Source organism: Camelina sativa, chromosome 7, assembly GCF_000633955.1.
Source record: "Camelina sativa cultivar DH55 chromosome 7, Cs, whole genome shotgun sequence".
Classification (NCBI taxonomy): domain Eukaryota; kingdom Viridiplantae; phylum Streptophyta; class Magnoliopsida; order Brassicales; family Brassicaceae; genus Camelina; species Camelina sativa.
Genome location: NC_025691.1, coordinates 4,271,225 through 4,296,708, shown reverse-complemented (window position 1 = coordinate 4,296,708; position 25,484 = coordinate 4,271,225). Strand labels below are relative to the sequence as shown.

General features: G+C 36.9%; 7 protein-coding genes and 1 non-coding gene across 8 annotated transcripts; 3 read left to right on the top strand and 5 right to left on the bottom strand.

Moving 5' to 3' along the window:
* On the bottom strand, nucleotides 111-1,279 carry LOC104700251 (40S ribosomal protein S12-2-like). The gene is made up of 4 exons (XM_010415733.2): nucleotides 1,211-1,279; nucleotides 661-958; nucleotides 511-576; nucleotides 111-395 (listed from the first exon to the last, which is right to left on the bottom strand). The coding sequence occupies exons 1-4, from the start codon at nucleotides 1,216-1,218 to the stop codon at nucleotides 336-338; spliced, it is 432 nt and encodes a 143-aa protein (XP_010414035.1). The 5' UTR covers nucleotides 1,219-1,279; the 3' UTR covers nucleotides 111-335.
* On the bottom strand, nucleotides 6,958-7,380 carry LOC109125394 (probable CCR4-associated factor 1 homolog 7). Its single transcript, XM_019226987.1, has 2 exons — nucleotides 7,038-7,380; nucleotides 6,958-6,974 (listed from the first exon to the last, which is right to left on the bottom strand). Exons 1-2 carry the CDS (start codon nucleotides 7,378-7,380, stop codon nucleotides 6,958-6,960), a joined length of 360 nt encoding a protein of 119 aa, XP_019082532.1.
* On the bottom strand, nucleotides 8,308-9,594 carry LOC104700249 (probable CCR4-associated factor 1 homolog 7). The gene is made up of 2 exons (XM_010415732.2): nucleotides 9,442-9,594; nucleotides 8,308-9,292 (listed from the first exon to the last, which is right to left on the bottom strand). The coding sequence occupies exon 2, from the start codon at nucleotides 9,179-9,181 to the stop codon at nucleotides 8,354-8,356; it is 828 nt and encodes a 275-aa protein (XP_010414034.1). The 5' UTR covers nucleotides 9,182-9,292; nucleotides 9,442-9,594; the 3' UTR covers nucleotides 8,308-8,353.
* LOC104700248 (transcription factor Pur-alpha 1) lies at nucleotides 9,854-11,795 on the bottom strand. Its single transcript, XM_010415731.2, has 5 exons — nucleotides 11,321-11,795; nucleotides 11,165-11,212; nucleotides 10,875-11,015; nucleotides 10,539-10,781; nucleotides 9,854-10,443 (listed from the first exon to the last, which is right to left on the bottom strand). The coding sequence occupies exons 1-5, from the start codon at nucleotides 11,618-11,620 to the stop codon at nucleotides 10,291-10,293; spliced, it is 885 nt and encodes a 294-aa protein (XP_010414033.1). The 5' UTR covers nucleotides 11,621-11,795; the 3' UTR covers nucleotides 9,854-10,290.
* LOC104704289 (lactoylglutathione lyase-like) lies at nucleotides 13,967-14,811 on the top strand. Its single transcript, XM_019227238.1, has 3 exons — nucleotides 13,967-14,150; nucleotides 14,310-14,385; nucleotides 14,625-14,811. The coding sequence occupies exons 1-3, from the start codon at nucleotides 13,998-14,000 to the stop codon at nucleotides 14,654-14,656; spliced, it is 261 nt and encodes an 86-aa protein (XP_019082783.1). The 5' UTR covers nucleotides 13,967-13,997; the 3' UTR covers nucleotides 14,657-14,811.
* Nucleotides 17,051-18,069, top strand: LOC104700247 (transcription repressor OFP16-like). Its single transcript, XM_010415730.2, has one exon. The coding sequence runs from the start codon at nucleotides 17,139-17,141 to the stop codon at nucleotides 17,868-17,870; it is 732 nt and encodes a 243-aa protein (XP_010414032.1). The 5' UTR covers nucleotides 17,051-17,138; the 3' UTR covers nucleotides 17,871-18,069.
* Nucleotides 20,931-21,004, top strand: TRNAN-GUU. The gene has a single exon. It is a non-coding gene; the product is annotated as a tRNA-Asn (tRNA).
* Nucleotides 21,122-23,691, bottom strand: LOC104700245 (heat shock 70 kDa protein 8-like). Its single transcript, XM_010415729.2, has 2 exons — nucleotides 23,451-23,691; nucleotides 21,122-23,030 (listed from the first exon to the last, which is right to left on the bottom strand). The coding sequence occupies exon 2, from the start codon at nucleotides 23,025-23,027 to the stop codon at nucleotides 21,336-21,338; it is 1,692 nt and encodes a 563-aa protein (XP_010414031.1). The 5' UTR covers nucleotides 23,028-23,030; nucleotides 23,451-23,691; the 3' UTR covers nucleotides 21,122-21,335.

Sequence of the window (25,484 nt, the reverse complement as noted above, 5' to 3'; positions counted from 1 at the left end):
TTGATGGAGAGTAAAGTGCAAGCATGCAATCAAATCAATGGAAAAGAAGGTAAAGATCTATTGCATTGTATAGCAGAAACATACGCAAATCTTATGTAGAAGACTAGAAGAATCTTTAAAAGGAGCAAAACAATAAATTGATAATGAGCAAGCTGAAATTGATAAAACCTACATAACATCAAAACTTCATGTTCCAAAACAAATCTCGAGACCTGTCCACTACTGAGTATTAAATATCAAAAACAGAGAACAAAAGAGGAAAAAGAAGAGTGGCCACAAGTAAAAAATGCGCTCCTTTTGGGGTAAAAGCATCTGAGACTTGACCTTTGCTTGATTTAGTTAGATTCAATATGCTTCTTGACGATGTTTAGGGCAGTTGTCTCCTCACCGTAATCCTGTAATACAAAACCGCACACATAAATCATCAGTACACAAGCCAAAGACATTGTATGTATTTTGAAGTTCCCATGATTCATGGATTAGTAGAGAATGTAAAACAGACTCTGTTACCTTGATTACAAGACATGAGCAACCAACAACCTTCCTAGCATTGCCCTCTGAGTCAATCTTGCAAAGCTGTAAGCACATTCAAAATTTAAGACTAGAACGAGAGGAACCAAAACATTCTTTAAGAGAGAGAATTTAACCAAGAGAACTTACACCAGCCCATTCACCGAGGGTTTTGGCACTTGGAACTGTAAGCAAGTTGATGTTGTGGTCAGCGCAAAGAGCTTTCACCAGCTTGACATAATCGGGCTGGTTGCAGTCCTCAGCCAAAACACAGAGCTGAGCAACACGCTTCTCAATAAGCTTAGCACTTTCATGGAGACCACGAACAACACCACCATAAGCACAAGATTTCCTGACTGTCAACTGCACTGCAGTCATCAAATCCATGTCCTCTGGGATGGCAGCTGCCTCAGCAACCGGAGGAACAACTGGAGCAACAGCCTCATCACTGTGAAATGATGAAAAAGTATAATACTTTTATCAATTCTTCGTATTAAACATCAAGAACTGTAAAGCTCTAACACTAACCAATCTACATTTTTATGTAAATCAATCCCTAACAAGAAAGTTTAAAGATTTGAGTCACATAGCAAAGCATATCATCTACATCTAGTCTACCTATAACTAAAACCTATACACTCTAATGTAAAACTAAATGTAGTGAGAATCCAACACAGCTGCATCGCAAGAGAAAGCTTACCCTGACATATTGACTCTTTGAATTGGCTTTAAGAACAAAGAGAAGCAAAAGATCTGCCAAGAAAATTAAGCAAATTAGTCTCAATAAGCACATAAATCAAAAGAATTATGGGGAAGGGTTTGTAACATATAAAGTTGGACAAATCATGTACATAATAAACACAGATCAATTCAATAGAGGAACAGAGCAAAAGAGTACAGAGACTAACCTTAGAAAGGGAGGCTGCAACGAAGAGTTAGAGACGAAGCCAAAATTGAGTAGCGAGTTATATATATTAGGGTTTTACAAACCCTGCTGAAATGGCAGATTTGTCGATACTGGGCCGTTTTGATGGGCTTTACACTGGGCCATTCCTTAAATTTTGGTCCGCTTAGAAACGTCGCCGTGTCTAGTCAACTATGAGATCACTATATGTCTATATCAAACCATAACTCGGATGTGTGATTCTCTAAATTTAATTACTTGTTCAAACGACCTTATATGATGTATATATTAATCTAAAACCAACTAAATGAGTCTAATTAATAGAGAACATTAATTAAGTGACATATCAAATGGTGATACTCAAACCCCAATCAAGTTTAACCTTCCAACATTTGGGTGTTGTAGCCAATACAACATTCAAGCAAAGCGTTGTAAAATACATAAAAGAAGAAGCAAACATAGCGCACACACACACTCAATTTTGTCTTCCATGAAAACTAAACTAACCATTGATGACAACACCTAATCCAAACAAAACACCAGAATATTTCTCCATAGAACCAATGAAGAAAACCTCCTGCACCTTCCTCAATGTACATGACGTCAACAAGCTGTCTGATCCGACCTGGTGAGAAGTCCCAACTCTCTCCACATCGAGCAGCTCAGCCAAATAGTTGAGATCTCTATAAACACCGTTGCAGAACTTCATCCAAGTGTTTGACGTCGTAAACTCTAGGGAAATACAAACTGATACTCTCAAAGAACCCTGATTGCGTCTCTGGAAGATTCCGACAAGTGAGTAGCTTGAGCAAGTACCCGACATCGTATCCGCCGTGGAATGTAACCCAATGGACGCTTTCGTTCAACACAGTCCCAGAGGACATCATAAGCTTGGCGAATTCTTTGGGATCTATACCGGTTTGGTTGTTGTCGAAAACGATTATGGGTTTATGGACTGGTGGACTTAAAACCGTGAATGGGTCATTGCTATGTTAAGCCCAATAAGAAAAGTCGGTTTTCTGGATGAAGTGGTCCTCACTTGTACGAACACATGTCTCTATTTCCTGTCGAGTAGCAGATCACGACAAGCTCCGGCGTGCAGCTCAAGGGAGTCTGTTACAGGGTAAAATGGGAATTGACAGAGGTGACAAAGAGGTTTTAAAGAGGGGACAAGCAAACAAAAAGAGTAAGACAACAAAAGAGAGTTACCTTTTGTGCAGAGAAAGTTTGAGAGGTCTAAGCCTTGGGAACTCGTAAATCCTTTGTCTCTTTACTTCTTGTTCGAACCTGCAAACAAACAAAAACATAGATTAAGTAATAGACCAAAGATGAGTTGAACGAAGTTACAACAAATGGTATCAGAGCTTCGGGTTGCAGCTCAAGCGTGTCTAAGGTACTAAATCGAAGAAAGGTGCGAACTTTGTGGGTTTTTTGGGTAGTAGATCTATAAGGGCTTGTAGATCGGTAGCTCATGGGTTTGTAGTGGAAGTTATTTACTTAGTTATCTGGTAGAAGAACTAGGTGAGTATGGAACCCACTCAAGGAAGGTTTGAAGTAGAAAAGTTTGATGGGGAAGGAGATTTTGCTTTGTGGAAACACAAGATTCAGGCTCAGTTAGAGATTTTGGGACTCGAATCTGCTTTGTTACCAGCCTCAGCGTTTGTAAAAGCTGGAGATGCTAAGGACAACGTTAAGGAAGGGGAAGATGATAAACAAGCAGAAGAGCGAGTTAAGTCCGATCCAAAGTGGCTTGACAAGGATCGGAGGGTGAGAAATCTCTTTAGCATGAGCATTCACGATATTGTGCTGAGAAAGGTCATGAAGGAACCTACAGCATACGACATGTGGAATGCACTGGAATCTGAGTATCAAGTTAAGACACTACCTCACAGGTTTTACTTGAAGCAAAGGTTTTACAGCTTCAAGATGGATAGTTCAAAGAATCTGGACAAGAACCTAGACGTGTTTAACAAGCTGATATCAGATTTGTCGAGTGTGCATGTTGAGACGAATGACGAGGATCATGCAGCAATTCTCATGAACAGCTTGCCGAAGCAGTTTGAAGGTCTAGTTCACACTCTCAAGTACAGCAGCGGAAGAAACACTATCACTAAGAAGGAGTTATCAGGGGAGCTTACTCTATTGAGTTGGAGCTAAAGGATAAAGGAATATACAGGGTGCAGTCAGAGAGTGAAGGGTTGGTCATTCAGGCAAGAGGAAGAACATAAAAGAAGGGTAAAGGAAAACATAATAACAATCGGTCTAAGTCTAGACCTAAAGGCAGGGAGTGTTGGATATGTGGAGAAGAAGGACACTTTAAAAAGGATTGCCCAAAGAAGAAGCAATCATCAAACAATAGCAAACACGAGGTTGTGGAAGCTAGTGTCGCAAAAGCTGAATGGGCAGAACCTGTGATGCTATCAGTCTCGGTGAATGTTGCTAGAGAAGGATGGATTCTGGATTCAGCATGTTCATACCATCTGACATTCAGAAAAGACTTGATGTTTGATGTGGAAGAAATCGATGGAGGAAGAATCCTAATGGGAAATGATTCCTACTGTGAAGTAACAACGATTGAGAAGATAAAGATTGTTAATTACAACAACACATCAGTTGTATTAACACATGTCAGGTACGCAGCAACAGCTAGGAGAAACTTGATCTCTCTGGGACAATTAGAAACACTTGGATGTTGGTTTCAATCAAGGAACTTCAGAATGCAAGTATTCTATAAAGAAAGAGAAGTGTTGGCTGGTGACTACAAGGACACTCTTTACTTCCTAGATGGTAAACCTGAGGTGGAGCAGGCTAATGCGGTTGTCAAGTCAGTGAATACAACCGACTTGTAGCACAGTAGATTGGGCCATTTGAGTGCAAGAGGACTACAACAGCTAGTCAGGAAGGAGTTAATAAGCTCAAGCACGTTTAAAGAATTTAAGCAGTGTGAATGTTGCATTCTCGGAAAGGCTCACAGGAAATCATTCAAGACAGGAACTCATACATCCAAAGAACCATTGGAGTATGTCCATTCAGATTTGTGGGGTTCTCCTAATGTCACTCCAAGCTTGTCAAAGTGCCAATACTATATGTCATTTGTTGATGATTTCTCAAGAAAAGTGTGGGTCTATTTTCTTAAGACTAAGGATGAAGCTTATGAAAGGTTTGTTGAGTGGAAGACAGTCACTGAGAATCAGTGTGGAAAGAAGTTGAAAGCCTTAAGGACGGATAATGGTCTTGAATACTACAACAAGACCTTTGATGACCATTGTAAGCTTCATGGTATCCTAAGGCACAAGACGCGTCCTTACAACCCTCAACAAAACGGAGTCGCTGAGAGGTTAAACAGGACCATACTGGAGAAACTAAGAAGTCTCTTAATCGAGACTGGATTGGGTGAATCCTTCTGGGCTGAAGCTACATCTACTGTGGTGTATATGATCAATCGAACACCATCTACACCACTAAATTTTGAAATTCCAAAAAAAGTCTGGTCTGGGAAAGAACCAGATTATTCACACATGAGGAGGTTTGTGTGTCTAGTCTATTACCATGTTGATCAAGGGAAGCTCAAGCCTAGAGCTAAGAAAGGAGTCTTCATGGGTTACCCTCACGGTGTGAAAGGATACAGAATTTGGAGTCTTGAGGATAAGAAATGCATTGTCAGCCGTGACACTATTTTCTGTGAAGATATTTTCTACAAAGATATTGGACAACAGTCTACTGAACTAGACAAGATATCGGATCCTAAAGGCAAAAAGAAAGTTACTTTCGAACTTCCTGAGGATGACAATGTTGGTGAATCAAGTACTACAGGAGAAAGTTCTGGTGAAGGTGGAGCTACGCAGGTTTCTGATCAAGAAGAGGAAGAAGAAGACTCGGATGAAGAGTATGATTACCAAGTCTCAAGTTCACCTCTAGATAACTACCTACTGGCAAGAGATAGAATAAGAATAAACGTCAAAAGGCCAAGTAGGTATATTGAGGCTGACATAACTGCTTATGCTCTAAGTGCTGCGGAACTAATGGATGATGATGAGCCCAACACTTATCTAGAAGCTATCAGTGGACCGTACAAAGAGCAATGGATAGAAGCAATGAAAGAGGAGATGGAATTTCATAAGAAGAATCACACTTGGAAATCTATTTCAAGATCTGAGAAGCAAAGAACAGTCGGTTGCAAGTGGGTATTCAAGTTCAAACCAGGGATTCCAGGGGTTGAGAATCCTAGGTTCAAAGCAAGGTTAGTTGCTAAATGGTTCTCGTAGATTGAGGGAGTTGATTATCATGAGGTTTTTTGACCAGTGGTTAAACATGTCACTATAAGGCTGTTTTTATCAATGGTAGTGGATCGTGATATGGAGTTGGAACAGTTAGATGTGAAAACTGCTTTCTTACATGGAAGGTTAGATGAAAGGATACTAATGGAACCGCCAGAGGGTTTTTCAGAGGGTGATAATGAGGTGTGCTTATTATAGAGATCTCTGTATGGGTTAAAACAATCTCCAAGACAGTGGAATTTGAGGTTTTATCAGTTTATGAAGTCACAAGGGTATTCAAGAAGTCAATTTGATACGTGTGTGTACTTCAGATGTTACCAGGAGGATTGTTTTGTGTATCTACTCCTCTACGTGGATGAATGCTGGTTGCTGCTGAGGATATGTCAGATATTGTCAAACTAAAGACAGTCCTAAGCAGTGAATTCAAAATGAAAGACCTAGGAGCAGCAAATATAATACTAGGCACGGACATTTCAAGGGACAGAAGCAAATGTGTATTGAAGTTGTCACAACAAGCTTATTTGGAAACGGTCCTAAAGAGATTTAGAATGGACAATTCTACACCAGTTCAAACACCTTTCGGTTGTCACTTTAAGCTATGCAATACTAAGGATAAAGATAAAGCTGAGACTGAAGCCAGGATGAAAAACGTACCTTACTCCAGTGCTGTTGGGAGGATTGGATCCGGCAGGTTAATGTCGGGGAAGGAGTAGAGACGGTAAAGTCTTTCAGGTTAAAATCCAAACCAAAATCGAGGTGGAGAATGTCGAAAACGATTATGGGTTTATGGACTGGTGGACTTAAAACCGTGAATGGGCCACTAATGTGTTAAGCCCAATAAAAAAAAGTCGGTTTTCTGGATGAAGTGGTCCTCACTTGTACGAACACAGGTCTCTGTTTCCTGTCGATTAGCAGATCATGACAAGCTCTGGCGTGCGGCTCAAGGGAGTCTGTTACAGAGTAAAATGGAAATTGACAGAAGTGACAAAGAGGTTTTAAAGAGGGGACAAGCAAGCAGAAAGAGTAAGACAACAAAAGAGAGTTACCTTTTGTGCAGAGAGAGTTTGAGAGGTTTTTGGGGTTTTAGTGAGAGTTCTTCGTCATCTTCCATCTTTCTTCTTAAGGGTTTAATCTTTCTGCAAGGGTGAGTGATTCTTTATTGTAATATGTTCTTTGTTCATAGTGGAATCTCTAGTGAGCGGTCAAACTCACCGAGACGTACCTTGGCTGGTCTAAGCCTTGAGAACTCGTAAATCCTATGTCTCTTTACTTCTTGTTCGAACCTGCAAACAACAAACACAAACATAGATTAAGTAATAGACCAAAGATGAGTTGAACGAAGTTACAACAGTTGTTTTCAGCGACGTCGCGGATATTGAACTGCCAGATACAGTATTTGTCAGTCCCACAAGTTGGGAGGTTTCCATTCTCGTCGGAGAGAGTGAGTCCGAGCTGAAGCATTTCGACATTGTTGACGTTCGTTTTTAGGGTTTCGTAGTTGTACTCGGTTAGGGTTTCGAAAGTTCCTAACACGATTCCTGGAAAATCGTCGTCGGCTGGTGGTCTACACACCATTCCGACGAACGGGAAATCATCCACGGCTTCTCGAATCAGACACATCTCTGATTCTAGATTGTCCGTACACACCTCACGGATTTGAATCGAGTCTTTCTTCGCAAACAACGACATGATCTGCAATCGATGCAGCAAATAAAGAAATCAAATCACTAATTAAAGATCTAAAAACCTCCTCTAAGTTAAAACACTAATAAACATTATCGACATAGCTAGCTCATCATGATCTAGAATCCACAGAAAAATTCATATATAAACGAGGAACTCGGGATATTTCAAACCTTGATTGGTGATTCTAGAAAACAAGGCAGCGATTGATGTTAGGGTTGAATTTAGAAATGATGAAATTATATGAAAGTCTAATTAAGATAGCTTAAAATTAATCTCAGCCCTCCAAATCTTTGTTCCTTATATCAACGATGGAGTAGAGAAGATGAAAAAGGCTTCAGCTTTATTCGACGCTGTTTCTTTCTTACTCTCCAAGGAGCAGCAGCCGCCGCAACGTCATCATTTCCTTTCCCTTTTCTCTTCACGCGCGTTTTTTGTTCTGTGTGCAAAACTGTTGTTTGTCGTTTTGCTGAGACTTGTGATGGGCTTTGTGTACCGACTTCCATAATGGGCTTAATTGAGATACTTGTGGTTGGTAGGCAGGCTCGTATGATATGTTGCACTTCTTTCTTGTACATTTTGTTTCTTTTCATTTGGGTCAAAATCTAGATGATTCCTTATTTACCTCTAAATTTTCCTTTACTAATTTATTTGTTCCTATATGAAAATGATACATTATATGATTTTATAATTCTACACAATGATGAAAAAGATATATTCTGAAACTAATATATATTTTCTTATAAATTACTACTAGCTATTGCTATGTTTTTTCATATGACTGAGTGATGTTATCTTTAAATAAATAGGAGGAGAGCATAACACCAAACCAAAATTTCGATTGTAGTTCTTGACATCTGTGATCATATATACTACTATGCTTCTTCAAGCAACCTAATATGTGATGTAATGATATTAAACCACTAAAATGAATCGATAAAGAACTGTTGAAAACTTTGATTCTTTTTTTATTGTTAAATCAATGAACAATCTGACCATTCTCAACACCTAAACCATACAAAACACCAGAATACTTCTCCATGGAACCAATGAAGAAATTCTCCTGAAGCTTCCTGAATGTACACGACGTCAACAAGCTATCCGAACCCGCCTGGTGACATATCCCAACTCTCTCAACTTCTAACAGCTCAGCCAATTTGTTCAGACCTCCATGAAGACTGTTACAGAACTTCATCAAGTGTTTGATATCGTAAACCCTCGGGAAATACACATTAATCATCTCAAAGAACCCCGTCTGCGTCTCAGGCAGATCCTGACACGTCAGTAGCTTCAGCAAGTACCCGAAATCGTACCCGCTGTGGAACGTAACCCAGTGGACGTTCTCATTCAGCACAATCCCTGAAGACATGAGAAGCTCGGCGAAACGTTCCGAATCGATCCCCATCTGGTTGTTTTTAGCGAAATCGATGCCTGATTGACGAAGAAGCTCGATGGAATCGGTGGCGAAAATGTCGGACTCGAGGTCGAATTCGCGGAAATTGAACTGCCAGATGCAGTATTTGCTGTCGGCACCACAGGTTGGGAGGTTACCTTTCTCGTCGGAGAAAGTGAGACCGAGCTGAATCATCTTGAGGATGTTGACGTTCGTTTTAAGCGTCTCGTAGTGGTACTCTGTGTTGGTTTTGAATGATCCGACTGGTCTACACACGATTCCTGGGAACTCTGTGTCCATCGCTACGAATGGGAAATCGTCGACGACTTCTCGGATTAGAGCCATTTCTGATTCGAGGTTGTCGTTCCATACTTCACGGATTTGAATCGAATCGTCCTTCAGAAACAGCGACATGATGATAATGATGATGAAGGTGATGATGATGATGATGGATGGATCCGAGTCAATAACTTAAGGAGCATCTGGGATCTTAGAGTACGATCTGATCTGGTTTCATCATCAGATCTGCGAAATCGATTCAACAACAAAAGAAATGAATCACCAAAGATTCCAAAAAACCTTTCTGATTAGATAAATCTCGAACACGATTCAACTAACGAAAACACAATAAATATATTACAAAAAGGATAAGTTTAAGTCGGTTGTGTTCGAACCTTGTAATGAAGCGAAGTAGATAGATGTTTCGAGAGAAGACGGCGATTTGTTCAGGCTAGGGTTTCAGAGCATGTGGTGGTTTATTGAACAAGAGGATATATAAATCACCGACAAAATAGTTTTTTTTTTTTTTTCCCTCTCTCTCTCTGTTTGACTGTGTCTGAACTCTGAACTCTGAACTCTGAACTCTGAAGCTACTCTTTTTTATTTGTCATAATTTTTGTTTGGCGTAATCACTAATCAGTAATGTGGCATTTCATTATCGGTTGACCTGGTATTGTAAAAGCGGTTAAAAAGCAAATATGTTTTGACCAAAGCGTGCTTAGTACTGGCCACTTCTCTAAGACCTACAAAAAAATAGCATTCATATGATAAGAACTTACACTTCAATTTTTTTTACCACTGGCACTCTGGCAGTAAGCCCAAACATATATAAACCCCAATATTCTTTTACAATTTAAATGCATCAAGCCGTCAAGATATACACCCAATGACCCAAACTGAACATAAAAAAAATAAAGAAGAAGAAGAAGAAGAAGTTAAACAGAACAGAAGCAAACTCACAATTGTTTAAACTTTTTCTAAGAGGAAGGAGAGAGAGAGAGAGAGAGACAAATGGTGGATAAATTTCAGCTTATTCCCCAGTTGCTGACTCCAGAGTTATCTGTGCTATTAAGCCAGATGAGATGATGATCCTGCTGAATTATTTTTTTACAGGGATGTGAAGGGGGCGAGAAATTACTGTGAAACTATTGCACACCGCGAGCGATTAAGACAAGCTACTTTGAAGTAGCCAGATTCAAATGATTAGAAGATCGAGAATTCCATCCTCTAAAAAGAATCAATACTTATCTCTGAGGAGGGTCAACTGTCCTGACATTAGCACCTGTCATACCTTCAATCTTATCTTTGGTGATCTCCACAAACTGACCTATTACTTGGTGAAACTGCTTAAGACCCGATAATGGTAGAATGATGGAGGACCTGTCAGCACCGGCCACCTATATATTTTCACGTATTCAGAAACAAATGCGTAAGGCTTATAAACCACAACAAACTCAAGCTCTCAAAAAAGTTAAACAGCAAAGAGTTTTACCTCAGATATCCTAAGGAAATGGCCCCTGTTATTGTTCCCAAGATCAAAGAAGAACCGTTTCTGGTCAGCTCTGATTACTTTAGAAACATTAGTCATTCCCGTTTCATCCTGGTTTGGCGAATCAGTTGCTCGATCCACAGTGTGCTCCGAAGAAGATGGCTGCTGGCTACCATGGCCAGGTATAAATCCAGCTCCAACATCATCTGATAGTCCAACCAGATGTTCCTGTCCATCAGAAGGTTTCTGTGTCCAAAAACGAAGAGAAAAATGAGAGACTAAATAAAACAGAGAGCTTAGTTAAACGGTTCCAACAAACAAAACACAACCAAAGGAGACCTGATTTGGCATAGCGAAAAGTCCAGATGCTTCATGAATCTCAGCCAAGATATTCCTGAAAGCTGCCCATCCTTCATCAGGAGAGTTTCCAGCTGGAACAATAATGGTACTTCGATTTCTACTAACTGATGCTTCTGACACCTACCAAACCACACCACAAACCCCCCCATTAGAACAGAACACTCCTAAAACATAGTCACAATACCAAAATGCTAACAACACTACTAAACATATAAACTCTAAAATCCCTAAAACTTCAAATTCAAGAAACTCAACAAAGAAATCGATACCTTCAAGAAACGTCCCCTTCTGTTCTCACCGATGTCGAAGTAGAACACCTGATAACAAAAGCAAAGCAGGACAACAGAGAGAGTAATAAAAAAGAAGTCAACGACTGTGTGCACAGAGAGGATAGGAGAGGAGAGTGATGATAAAAGTGACAAGACCTTGGAATCAAGCTGCAACTCTTTGCTAAAAAGCTCATGTTCCTCGGAATCGACGTAGTAATTGAAGAGATCGAGGAACCAAGAGATGCCAGAGGAAGGAACGATGATGGTTGACCTCGTCGCCGACGTCTTCTCCGATATCTTCAGATACCTTCCGCGAGGATTCTCCTTGAGATCAAAATAGAAAAGCTTATGCTCAACCTGCAACGTCTTGCTCACCAATTCAACATCGCTCCCTCCTCCTCCGGCTGTGGCTCTTCCGCCTTCAGCTCCTCCGCCACCGCCAGAATTAGCTTCCATGTCAATCTTCAATTGATCGATCGGAGTAGAAATCTCCGGTGAATTGAATTCTCTTGTCTTCTTCACTGGAGGAGTTGAAATGGACGTCTGATCTGAAGAGGTAAAGCAAGTGCGATTGGAGGTGAGGTGAGAAAGAGAGAGAGACAGATAGAGAGAGACAGAGAAAATAAGGTTTAATACCGCATGTTTCAAACCGGTTACATTCGTTTGGTTCGAATTTTTCTGATTGGTCGACATTAAGCAACCAAATGATTTGTTTTTTCTGGATAAAAATAACTGCAATTATAGGGAGTATTATTTTACTTTTTTCTCTCACTAATTACTGTGAAAAATCTATACTATTAAAGTTAGAAGTATTCATGGACTTTTGCATCATAACTTTATTTTGATAATTTTTAAATAAAAAAATTAGTATTCAATAATTATTCATATATTGATATTATTATTTGTGGAAAAAAATGTGGAAAAAAACATTGATATATCGTCGAAATAAAATTCTCTAACCTTTCAAATTAAGTTGGATATACACGGGTCATTTAACACCCGACAAGTTGACCTGATTTTCTCTTCAAATATTTACCGTTGATTATCAAAAACGAAATTAAATCTTGGCCATTGATTTTTTAAATGGTTTTAATTTAAACCATATATTTTGATTTCCGAATCTTTACAAATTTGCTTGATTGCCAAAATTTAATTAACTGCAAATCTAAAACAATCTTATGAAATAATTCTGCCTAAATCTTAATTGTTTATAATATTTATTGAGGAAAACATATACATCAGAATTAAATAAAGAAAATATTTAAATACATAATAAATCAAATTTAAAACAATCTTATGAGATAATTCTGCCTAAATTTTAATCGTTTATAATATTTATTGAGGAAAACATATACATCATAATTAAATAAAGAAAACGTTTAAATACATAATAAATCAAATCTAAATTTCTGATTCTTTATAAATATTTTAGGAAAAAATGAAAAAATGAAAAAAAAAACAAGAAAAAAAAATTACAGTTAATATTTGTGTATATTTTTCCTCACAGTTTTAGAAACAAATAAATAAATCCAGTTAAATTTTGAAAACAATTAAATTAAATTATTTTAATAGGTAGTAAAGTATTCATTATAGCCTTAATAATATAAAGTTGATTAATATATAAAATATGTGAAATTAATAAAAATCAATTCAAATTTATTTTAATGGATATAGAAAATATATCTAAAATCAACTTATTTGTAAATACTCTCTAAAAAGATATGCCAAAAATATCTTTAAAAAGATCTTATGTAACTAATATATATTGTAATCGTAAATGAAAATAATATATGTTTATGAAAATAAACTATTTCATGGATTACATTTGTTGTTTAAGAAAAAATATAAAAAAATCATTATTAAAAAACAAAGAAATTTCAATTTATATTTGTATTTATAAATAGTAATTACCCTAAAATAAGTATTTAAAACTCTAAATTTCAATAATGACAATTGGTTGACTATATTGTATTACTATATATTTATGCAAAACTGAATATTAATAAGTAGCTTTTAATTTATTTACTATGAACAAATCTTCTATTGCAGAAGGAAATAAATTATATGTCCAAAAATCTGAGAAAAACACAAAATTTAGTTATGTTCTTATCCAAAATTTTTAGACGATAAAAAGTGTCTAATAGTTAATTATTTAAAAGAGAACAGTTATGAGACATAAAAAAAATTTACGGGTAGAGACGAGATGAAACAAGACGAAAAAGGACAAGACGGGATGGGACGAGATGTATTTGCCATTCTAAAATAGTTACGTGTAGATTATATATGTACAATAGTCCAAAATAAAACCAAATTAAAATCTGATATATATATATTTAACACCTATAAGCATACCGATATCGTTTAAAATTGCAAAACGATCATTGTATATCTGTTACCGTGCAAAAAAATAACGATGTTTAAACAATATACTTATCTAAATATGTTTTAAGATTTACTATGTAAGTAAATCAAAACATACTACTTAGCACTATTTAAAATTTCTAAATTATAAAAAACACATAAACCAAAATATTTTATGTATTCAGAATATACATAAATTAATTCTAATATGTGTCATTCAGAATATCACCTATACCATGTAAACCTATGATTAACAGAAAAGAAGTGAAAAACGCTGCCACAAAAAAAAAAAAATCAGATTTGGTTTAATTGTTTTTCTTTCAAACGGTTTAAATTGTGTCTTTTTTGTTTAATACGTAAATCTTTTGGTTAATCTGTTTTAGTTGATTTTAGAACAATTAAGGAATACTTTTTCTTTACTGACTGGTCAAAATCAAAGGTCATATGGCTAAACTTACCAGGTGCTTTTGCAATGCACATCATCCATAGAAACCATTCAACAAACCTTCCAGAAAGTCCTTACAGTGCCACCTCCTCTGCGGTTAAGGATCCTAGCCATCTCCCAATGGGTCACCATATCTGCTTCTCTGTCTCCAACTTCGACTCTTTCCTTCACTCTCTCAAGGTCTTCTTTCTTTGCATTTGCTTTTTGTCTCTTCTACATGACCTTTGATTATACAGAACCAGTAGTACTGGTCGAAATGAACATGGAATTGGTACCAAGATTGTTGTAGTTATTCCCTTGAGTCTTTCATTTATCTTCTCTCGTCCTTGCATGATGTAGGAGAAGGGGATAGAAACTTTTCAGAAGACTCTTCCTGATGGAAAAGTCAAGCAAGTTTTCTTCTTTGATCCAGATGGTAATTACTTTTGACTCTTCTTTACTCATAAGCCGGCTTAATAACTATAAGTTAGATATTTGTTACTCTTCTTGTTGTTATTCAGAACAAGCATTCCAACAAGTTGCATTTTACAATTCTTGTATATATGCTTTAGTAACTCACTCAACCGATGCGGAACAGGGTATTCTTGGATTGTCTTTGGCGTTCATGTATGTTTCAAGTTTCAACTAACAGATTCTGCCGTCAATTTTTTGCAGGAAACGGATTAGAGGTAGCAAGTCGATCTTGAGCCTTGAACCTGAAATATGCATGTGGTGGTATCACTTAAATAAAAGTATGAATAATCAGTTTGTTTGGAACCGGATAATTAACGCTGCATATGTAAACTCTCACTCATGCCTAGGTTTTTTTTGTGAATGAAAAATATGTGCCTTTTTATGTCTAGGTTTGATGTTAACTATTGACAACTTATGCTTCAACGCTCATGTCATGTGCCTTGAATGTTGGATTTATATAGGCATTAATGAGCTTTTCTTGTCTAGTAGTTCTCATGTCCCTATAACAACACCGAGGAGATTGAGCTATTTAATAGAAAGAGAGAGAGAAAGAGACCCAACTAAGAACAACCATACATTCATAACTCTTTTAAGATATTTTTCTTTTGTGATGGGTCCCATAAAATGTGGGTTTCATATAGCCTAACTCTCCCGGTTCAGGCCGGATAAAAACTTGTTACACGTATCATTTCTAACTGCGGGTTAATTTGTATTGCCGTAGAGCTTGATTGAATCACACCTAAAAGCCTAAAAATGGAGGCTAAACTAGAGTTGGTTAGATCAGAGTAGGGTCTAATACTGAGCTGATCCGAATTGGTCATTTACAACATCCATAAGTGTAGAAGACTAATGACCCCCAAAAAAAAAAGTAAAATAGGGAAAATATGTCTCAATATCCCAGTCTAAACAAAATAGGCATCAATTTGTGGGACTAAGTTGTTGTCTCATAGACCAACATGACATTGGGCATAATGGTCTTAAGGCATCGCAAGGCAAACATTCCATAACTTACCATAATATTGCCAATATGTGTGATAGTCTCAAGACACACATCTACATCTTTTGATCCATCACTCGCCGTTTTTGTGGTTCGTATTTGGTTATGGAATATTGGACGAATCATGAGTAGCTTGAGTAACAACAAATATGATAGCTCTATCTTCTGTTGTGGCCCGCATATATTTATCCATATGAAAGATGAGTTCGAATCTTTCTTTCTTTTTCTTTATCTTCTCTCTAGTGCCGGATAACTACGCAAAGTGGTACCACCGGTCCATGGTAGTCTTGGCAACATGGTAGCTAGGCATTGCATTTCGGGGGTTATCCAATCTTACCTGTGAGTGATTCCATACTTGCCAGTCTGAAAAATTACAAGCAAAAAATAGTCACTAATTGATTAGTGACTTCCTTTTTTACAAAAAGCTTCAAATTTATAGTCACTAATTAGTACTTGTAACCAACTCATCTAGTGAAGTGTATTCACAAAAATATGAATTGACGGCAACGAAAAAATCGATAATGGGAATTTACAAATCAGATATGTATCAATTGGATATTTGGATATGGATGTATAAATTAGCCATAAAGAGAACTATAATTTTAAAATTCATCAAAAATAAAATTATATAAAACCGTATGAAATGATTCAGAATTAAGAAACATGGTCTCTTGGTCTGAATGATCTGCACCCGATTTGACACCAAATTATCAACAGATCTTGAGCCCTTTCTGTATTAAAAAGTGGGCAGACTTGGTAATATTCACTGTTAGCTAAAATATATTAGGTTAAAAATAAAAATAAAATTTGACCGACGACTGATGCTGGTTGGTCGGACCAGTGAAAACTCGACCTGACCTTGTGAATCGGACCGGTGGACCAAAACCAGGACCAAAAAGCAGGACAACACTAGGGGCCAGGGGGGAGAGTATGCGTACTTGAACTAACGTCTTTTGGCTTAACGTCATGATGAGTGGACCAATCTAGGTGGTGTGGTGGATTCTATTGCATTACTTTTCCTCCTCGTGAGCTCTCTCTCTCTCTCTCTATTCTGTAATTGCAAAGGACAATCATTCTTCGTGTTTTGCAATTTTCGTAACTCTGACAAACTAATATGTTTATATGCTGAATAAACCAAAATTAATAAAACAACATTCACGTATAAAGAAAATACGTACCAGTACCACCCCATGTTATAAATTCAGCTTTGTACGTCGGTGTTCAGAAAGAAAAAAGTAAATAAATACAAAATTAGAAAGTATCTAACCAAAAGAAAGAATAAAAACTAAAAAACGTAAATATCTGGTTTTCACATTCACTCCAAAGTACAACACCCTTTTAGAGTATCTTTAAAAAAATCTAATTTGTAAACGTTTCATCACAAATGTAAATTAATTAAGGAGCCTAATAACTGCAGTTAGTAACACAAGCATGCATGTTTTGTTGATTGGTGAACATATATAGTCAACGTTCAGACTCTTGGTACTAGTACGAGCAATTAGTAGTAACTCATTTGTTAATTAACAAAATTTTATTTAGTGAAATTGTAAATTACACGAGTACCCTTATTAGTTATTATAAACGTTTTATGAAACATGTGATGTTGTGTAATATATATACTACAAAATAAGCCAACATATCCATTTTGCTCGAAACATTTATTCTCACTTTAATTCCCTCACACATCTCTCTCTTCTCTCTTTTCTCTCTCTCAAAAAATGCCAAAAATATTGGGGAAAAGCCTCCATCTTTGCTTCCCGTCAAATCTCACCAAATGCTATTCTTCGCCGTGTATTCCTCCGACGTCCTCTGGCGAACATGACGGTTCCGACCTTCCCGGCCGTCCCTCCATTGTTCTTCTCAACAACTTCAACCTCCTTTACCACCATGACGACAACCACAATCGTGTCGTTGACTTACCTTCCTCCTCAACCACCACCACTACTACTCAGGCCGCCACCTCTTCCTCCTCCAGGTCATCATATGAATCTGATATCTCTCCGGATGTATCAGCCGCTTTCGCTTCTCGTCGCTTCTTCTTCTCTTCTCCAGGCCGGTCCAATGCAATCACCGACTCACCCGAGACCCGGTCAAGAGGATCCTCTGAGAATTACGATAATGCCGCTATCACGTCGACAAAGAAGAAGAAGAATAAGTGTTACAATACTGCCGTGACTACTACGAGGCTTATAAGAGGAGGAACGGCCGTGACGCAAAACGTGTACTCACCGGATCCATTAACTGACTTCCGGCGATCAATGCAAGAGATGATTGACGCCGCCATACACGCCGGAGAACTTAGCCGTGATCCGGAAGACGGTTACGATTTCTTGGATGAGCTGCTACTCACTTATCTATCCTTGAATCCAGCCGACACACACAAGTACGTCATCAGGGCTTTCTCCGACATATTGGTCTCACTCTTGTCTAAAGAACGCCGGATATGCTGACGTGGCGGCTACCGCCGGGATAAATGACGCCCGTGTAATGAATAACTATTAGTTCAGTAAACCTAACTTTTTTTTTCCATAACCCGTAAGAAATACTGACAACTTTATATTTTGTATGTTTTTATTTAAATAATTGAATGATGAAAAGGATACAAGAAATTTGAGATAAATGTTAATTTTTTTTGAGATAATTCATATATTTGGTTGGATATTGTCGAAACTAGTTTTTGGTTTTCTAGTAAAAAAAAATAAAAACGTTAATATGAACCGCACAATATAGCTAGCAGACCGGGATATCAAAACTGGTCCACTACCATGATCGAGTGAAATGAAATAAACACATGTTTTTGTGTTTGCAATAACTATTGGCAAAAAAAAAAAAAAGCATTAAAACCTGGAAGTGAATTTCTAATGATGTAGATAAATCTTGTTCGGATCGTACAAGAAACAATTTGAGTAAAGAATAAGTTTTGTAATTGTTAAACTAACGAATTAACAAATAAATCAAAGCTAAATACGTCCAAAAAACTTTATGTGAAGAGTTAAAATTGAACTTGGTTTGATCAATGAAGAATAAAGGTTTGAGTAGACAACAAAATCACCAAGGCACAATGCTTGAGGCATCGAGAAACTCTCTATAGTTGCTTATATTATATCAAGGCATGAATCCTGTTATTAAATATTACTATGAATATCCATGCATACTTTAATAAAGTGGCATATATATGTAGTTAATGTTTCTACAAGATATAAAGTAAAACTTTGCTTTCTGTAAAATATATAAAAACCAAAATATATTCACGATTACGTACTACATCATATGACATTTATATTTCTTCTGTAGAGTATAGAAGATAAGAAGATCAAATTTTCTTTTTATCATAAATATTTGAAAATAAAAATGCATGGATGTATCGTTAAGAAAACAAAAGGAATGCCACTTTTCTTGCTTGTATTGTTTCTGTACAAATTGTATTAAAGTAATATTGTCTGTACATCAATTATAAATATAGAGGATCTATTTTAATTTTATAATTTTTGCTTCTTTCCATTAGATTTACACGTAACACAATGTGAGACAAAACAAAATAATTGAGAATCCTAAGAGACGGATGTTGGAAGGTCCTCTCGACCAAATAAACGATAAAAATTGTGGTTAATACTAATTTATAAGGAGGGTCTAATTTATAAACAACAAAGTATCAAAAAAGGTAGTTGGTTTAGGTGAAAAAGTAAGACTATGCCATTTGTCTTATTCACTAAAGAAAACAAAACTAGCCTCTATACCCGCTCAACAGCAATTTGTGAAACCAGACTCACAATTAAGAGGATGATAAACTTAAATATACAGTGGAAATATTTTTTATTTGTTAACACTTTGAACAATTAAGATGATATACACGTAATACGTATATGATTAAGTTAATAATCTTTTGTTTTGGGAAGACAATCAGTGTTCTTTTGCAATGAAAAGGCATGCTTTCTATTATTGCATGGGATGTGCATATGATTTTATCTCAGACTTGTAGAAATGTGTGTATATATATATATATATATATATGGGTTTATTTGCAACCAAATTTGACTATGATGTTATATTGAAACTAAAAGAAATGGGTGTTGTTATACCGCCGTATGTAATAACTAACTATGATTTGCATAAATTAACGACTCAAAAACGACTATAGTAATAAGCAATCTTAATTATACTTTTCGAGTTGGTAAATTGGTGCCTGGTTTTCTGCCGCTTGTCTCCAACTCTGCCCAACCACTAGGTTGAGATAATGATAGATCATGTTTACGTTTTTTTATTACATTTTGTTTGTTAAATTTAGAGTCTATGTCACTATATATGTGTATGTGTGTGAGAGAGAAATCAAATTTTGGGTCAAACGTACAGTAGAGTTCCATATGTTCAATGCGTTGCGAATTTAAGGTCATTTATATAGGAACCGATCTGTCAACTACCTCACTGTTTCAAACGAAATCACAAAAAGGAATCCGAGAAGAAACAAAACGCATGTCTTAAATCGAAGAAAATTTGTGATTGCTTATAATCTTATATGATTGTATGTATCCACAACAAGATATGAGATATTCAACATGTCAATACAAAACATGTCGTATTACGACGAGTTAAGAGTCTTAAGATGGTTTAAAGAAGGTGTGTTCAAAAAAAGAAAAAAAAAAAAAAGATGGTTTAAAGAAAAAAATAGTAGATATGGATCCATGATTTTTCGGCAATGTTATACAATTGCTTTGACTCCAATAACTTAAAAGTTCCACACCTACCTAAATATAGGTCAATCTCAAGATATGAGATCACTATCGAGACGGAACAAAAAAAGTTAGATACACATGAACTGGATTTAGATTTCTCTTACCTATCTATCAATTAAAAGTCTTATGACTTTTATGATATTTGTTACTAATACAATTGTCAACATTCTAAACACTTATGCTGTGAGTATTTCGGCTGTTACTGTTTTATGTTCATTTAAATTCAATACTACCATAGTACCATCTAAACCTATACATGAAAAATCGGCCATTCCTCGGTAACAAAGGCATTGGTTACTAGTTCAGTTCTTGAGTAAGTGATAAAGTGAGAACATAAGCGATTATGCTGCTTCACAAAGGTTGCATTGCCCACAATAGGCTATGCAATTCCAAGTAATGTGCGGACAACCCTCCTCTCCTCTATCGATGAAGGACTCGGTAAACTTATAGTACCATTCCGAATATGAGCATTGCAGCCACATTGGTTTTACTATCCACCCTATAATTTTGAACTTACTTTTACCAATTGTTAGCCTTGGCCCAATCCTCATATTTCTGTTATTGCGATGTCCATAGTTCCTTTACAGTCACATAAGACGGCCCCATGATTCATGGTAAACAATTCCCTTAAAAAAACAAAAGTGTTCTTCTTCTTTAATTTTTTGTGCAAAAAAGAAAACAAAAGTGTCATCATCATCAGTTCGAAACTTCGAATAAATTAGGGAAATTAAGGAAAACTAATATTTTTATATTAGATGAAAAGAATAAGAAGTTGTCAAAGCTAGAATAGCTCAGTTGGTTAGAGCGTGTGGCTGTTAACCACAAGGTCGGAGGTTCAACCCCTCCTTCTAGCGATTCTAATACTCTTTTATGTATTTAGACATCATCATTAGTGTTATAATTTTCTTTTACTTCGTTACAAGTCTCTAGAATTGCATCTTAACCTTTTCAGACATTTGCATATCAAAAACTCAAAAGAAAGTGTCCAAAAACACTGATTTTATTATACAATCTGCAAAGCATTATTACTTATTTACTTACACACATAAACATTGTTTACCACTTCAACAACAAACCCAAAACACACAAACTATGCACTCTTCTCTATACGATCATCATACGAAACATCGTCATATCTTACATCATTTTCTAAAATCTATCACCAACAGCTTTTTATTTCAAATCTTACATCTTCCTCTGAAGAGTAATCAAATCAAGAGTAGATCCATATTTCACATTCAATGCCTGAGCACACCAACCATGTCCATCATCAACCGTTGGCATCCTCACTTCAATCACAGGAACCACTGGACTCGATGATCCCGGCATCAACACAGCTGCAAAAACTCTCAAAGCATTTGAAGCATCGATGTCCATACATACATTGATCTCTGGAACACCTTTAGGTGCCGGTGGAATCCCAACGATCTTGAAATATCCAAGAAGATGATTTTTTTCAACGGTCTCTCCTTCTCCTTCGTATATAATGATCAAAGCTTCCTTCTGGTTGTCCTGAACCGTAGTGAAGAAGAGGTCTTTCCGAGCTGGAACCATCGTGCTACGCGGTATCACGGGTATGAACTTGTTTCCGTTAGCTCTTACTCCAACCGCAAGAGCTGTGGCTTGTATCGTCAAGAGATCTAAGCTCCCAAACGGATCATGAATACCTGAAGTCACCGCACCTTCCAAAGCAGCTCCTCTAACCGCAGCTTCTACAGGATTCACACCTTTGTAAATCTCATCTTTCTTGCATACGTTCTTGAGAATGGTTCTAACTTTTGGGATGTAAGAACAGCCTCCAACCATTATCACATCGTCAATATCACCAACCTCGACTCTCGCATCTCGCAGACACTGCACAACTAGTCTCTCACATTCCTCAAATACATTCTTGTTCACTTCATCAAACTCCACTCTATCAAGAACCTTGGATATCTTGTTACCAATTCCCAAATCCACTTCAATCTGGACATTATCTTGATCCGATAGCCTGTGAATAGCGTCCTGTGTCGCTACACGGAGCAACCCTGAAGCTTCTGCTTCTGGCGGCGCGATATGGCGCATTGTGTTCTGCAAAATATCTTCTCCTCCAATAGGGTTCCCTGCCAAGGCTTTAATCTGTGAAACACCACCAGCAGTTGCAGTAACCGCAACATCGCAGTAACCAGCACCCATATTGAATATAACCGCAAGCCTCTCGCTTCCACTTCCCATGTTATCATGCGTAGTCATCTGCTGTTGTTGCGCATATAGCAACGCCACTGCAGTTGGTTCAGGCATCAGACGAAGAACATGAAGTCCAGCCATAGCGCAAGCTCGTTCAATCCTTGTGAGCTGGAACCTAGAGAACGAAACCGGAACCGTGAGGACTACATTTCTCACAGGCCGTTTCAACTGAGCTTCAGCCATCAGACGTAACTCCACAAGAAAAATAGCTAAGACTTCCTCTGGAGTCGTTGATCTCCAAGCATTGTTAACCAAAGCTGCAATAAACGGTCTGACACCAATGTCAAGAGTTTGAACCAAGAAAGGAAGGTTCTTGCTGGCGTGAACCACAGGATCAGTGTCTACACGACCGATGAGCCGTTTCATGTTGAAGATAGCGGCTCCGGTTAGCATTTCCTGCTCGTGCGCGAGCTGGTTGCTGACACCACCGGCAGGGACTTCGTCTTTGAAAGTGACGAATGATTTGATGAGTTTTTGGTTTCTTGTGTTCCTCAAGATGTGAACTTGAGAGCCGTTCCAAACAGCTATGCTGCATTGTGAAGTACCAATATCGATTCCAACAGCGATTTCGGGTAATGAAGGAGATGATGAAGATTTCTCCTCTCCAGTGTTTTCACTGTCTGATGCTACTGTGTATTCTTGTTCTGCCATTTCCTGCACACACACAAAAAAAACAAAATACAGATTCAAGAATTCAAGGTCTGAACATAAACAATACGATATTTGAAATCAAGAAACTGTTAAGACCGGCTTAAAAGATTCAAGATTCATATTTTTCGAATAGAAAAAAAATAATAATTCAAGATTCATCAAACACAATCAAAGATTTGTCCTTTTGAACCTATAAATAGCGGTTTTATTTTTTCATTTTCATCACTTAACAACTAACATTCAAAAACAATTAACCAAGTAGTAATTCTAACACAGACTAAAAACTAACTGTCAAGTGTTTAGTGGGATTAACTCTCCTACGATTCCGAAATTAAGAAATAAACTAGAATCAAACAAAGATATCAACAATTAGAAAACCTAATAAAGAAAACGTATGAAAAAGAGGAGTCGGGAACAACAAACCTGAGCAAAGGAGAGAACTTTCACAGAAGGGTTTTGGTTGTAGCTGTTGCGGGTTTAGAAGAAATAGGATTCGTCAGTCTTAAGGAAAAAAACAGAGAGTGAAAACAGAGGATAAGAGAAGAAATAGAGGGAGTTTAGAAGGTGCGAGAGAGAGAGGAGATGTAATTTGTGATTTGCTCTTGTCTTCTAGAGTTTGCTAGAGAAAACCTCGGTGCTTTTTTTAGAAAAAAAGAGGAGGGAGTTGATTATTTTTGCCGACCCAAAAATAAAATAAAACAAAAAAAGGGAAACAAAATACAGTATTAATTAATCTAGTTTTGTTATTTTCTTTTAAAATGGGCCTGTTTCAAATAAACTATGTGGGTCGATTTAAGAGATATCAGATGGGTCTGCATCAGATTATTAGCCCAAACTCCGGATCATAATTATGATATTTGTCCCTGTTTTTAATTAGTTTTTTTTTTTTATTATAATCTTTATTGTTAGTGAAATTAGTAAATCAATAACACTATAACAGTTATCAAAAAACTAAAACTAAAAATAAAAATGCAAACCATTATAGAATAAGTTTTTCTTATATTATAATTCCTAGACGAAACATAGTATTTGGATAGAAACGAAAATAATTAAGATATCAGAAAACAGTTTTTTTTTTTTGATTTTTTATTTATTTATGCACGGATAAAGACGAAATGTGATAGAATCATAGAAGTATAGAAAAGAATACACAGGATTCGGAAAAGTTGTGTACCAAATTAATCTGATTATAGTGCAAACGTTAATGGTTCTTCAAGAATTATATACTTTATCGTATATATTACATCTAATGTTTTGTCTTCATCTATTAATTTGTATTCTGATTGATTGAAACTGAACGAAGTGCTCGGTGGAACATTGAATGGCTCGACGATCAGTCAATTGAAAGGGCGAACTAGTATTCTTAAAGCAGCAGATGGAGACTGGTAAGTTGGTTATTTTCAGCTCATAGACTCTCTTGATCTCTTAAGAACCTGTAGAAAACACTGCAACAAGTGCTCTGTCACTTTTTTTATGACCCAATTTGATCTCTGCCCTCCAAAATTAGTCCATATAATCGGCCCAATGGATTAAAGAATCGATATTCGTTCTTGATACAGGCGTATATTATTGTTGGATCAAACACTTTATACTTCTAATCATATAAAAACCAAATATTTTGGGATTGAAACAATCAAATGCTAAATCTTGTTATATGCTGCATCCAAATGTTGTTACTCAGTTTGGGATTCATGCTGGAGGTAACATTAACTATATAATTAATTCTCAGGTGATTTACTCAAATGTTATCCCAATTAGATAATATTACCAGAATTTACAAACAAAGATTTTATTACTAGAATATTTCGGATATTTTCAAAATACCCAGCGTGCCCTTGTTTTATGTTACCGGAAAAAACGTAATTACAAAAATGTCATTGCCACGTTAGACGCCACGTCAAAAACACTAACGTGTAACAATAACTCAGCTATAACGCGTTACAAAGGTATGTTGCGGCTGAGTTATAGGTATATTCCGGCTGAGTTATGAAAAAAAACATTTGAGTAAGAGCGGACGGCTGAGATAGAGCATAACTCAGCCAAGCATTACGGCTGACTTATCAAAATCTGGTTGACTTATCAAAATCTGGCTTAGTTAGAGCATAACTCAGCCAAGCGTTACAGCTGACTTATCAAAATCTGGCTGAGTTACGCTCACGGCTGAGTTTTCACCCGATGGTTGAGTTGTTGAAATTTTGGCTGAGTTATCACTACGACACGGCTGAGTTATCACTACGGCACGACTGAGTTACCATTTTTTGACTGGCTGAGTTATCGTACAACTCAGCCGTGATAGGCTGATTTATCGTACAACTCAGCCGTGATAGGCTGACTTATCGTACAACTCAGCCGTAATAGGCTGACTTATCGTACAACTCAGCCATTCGACGTCTGACTTAGTAGCAAAAGATTAATTACTAGAATGTTATTCAGTTACGGCTGACTTATTAAACGATA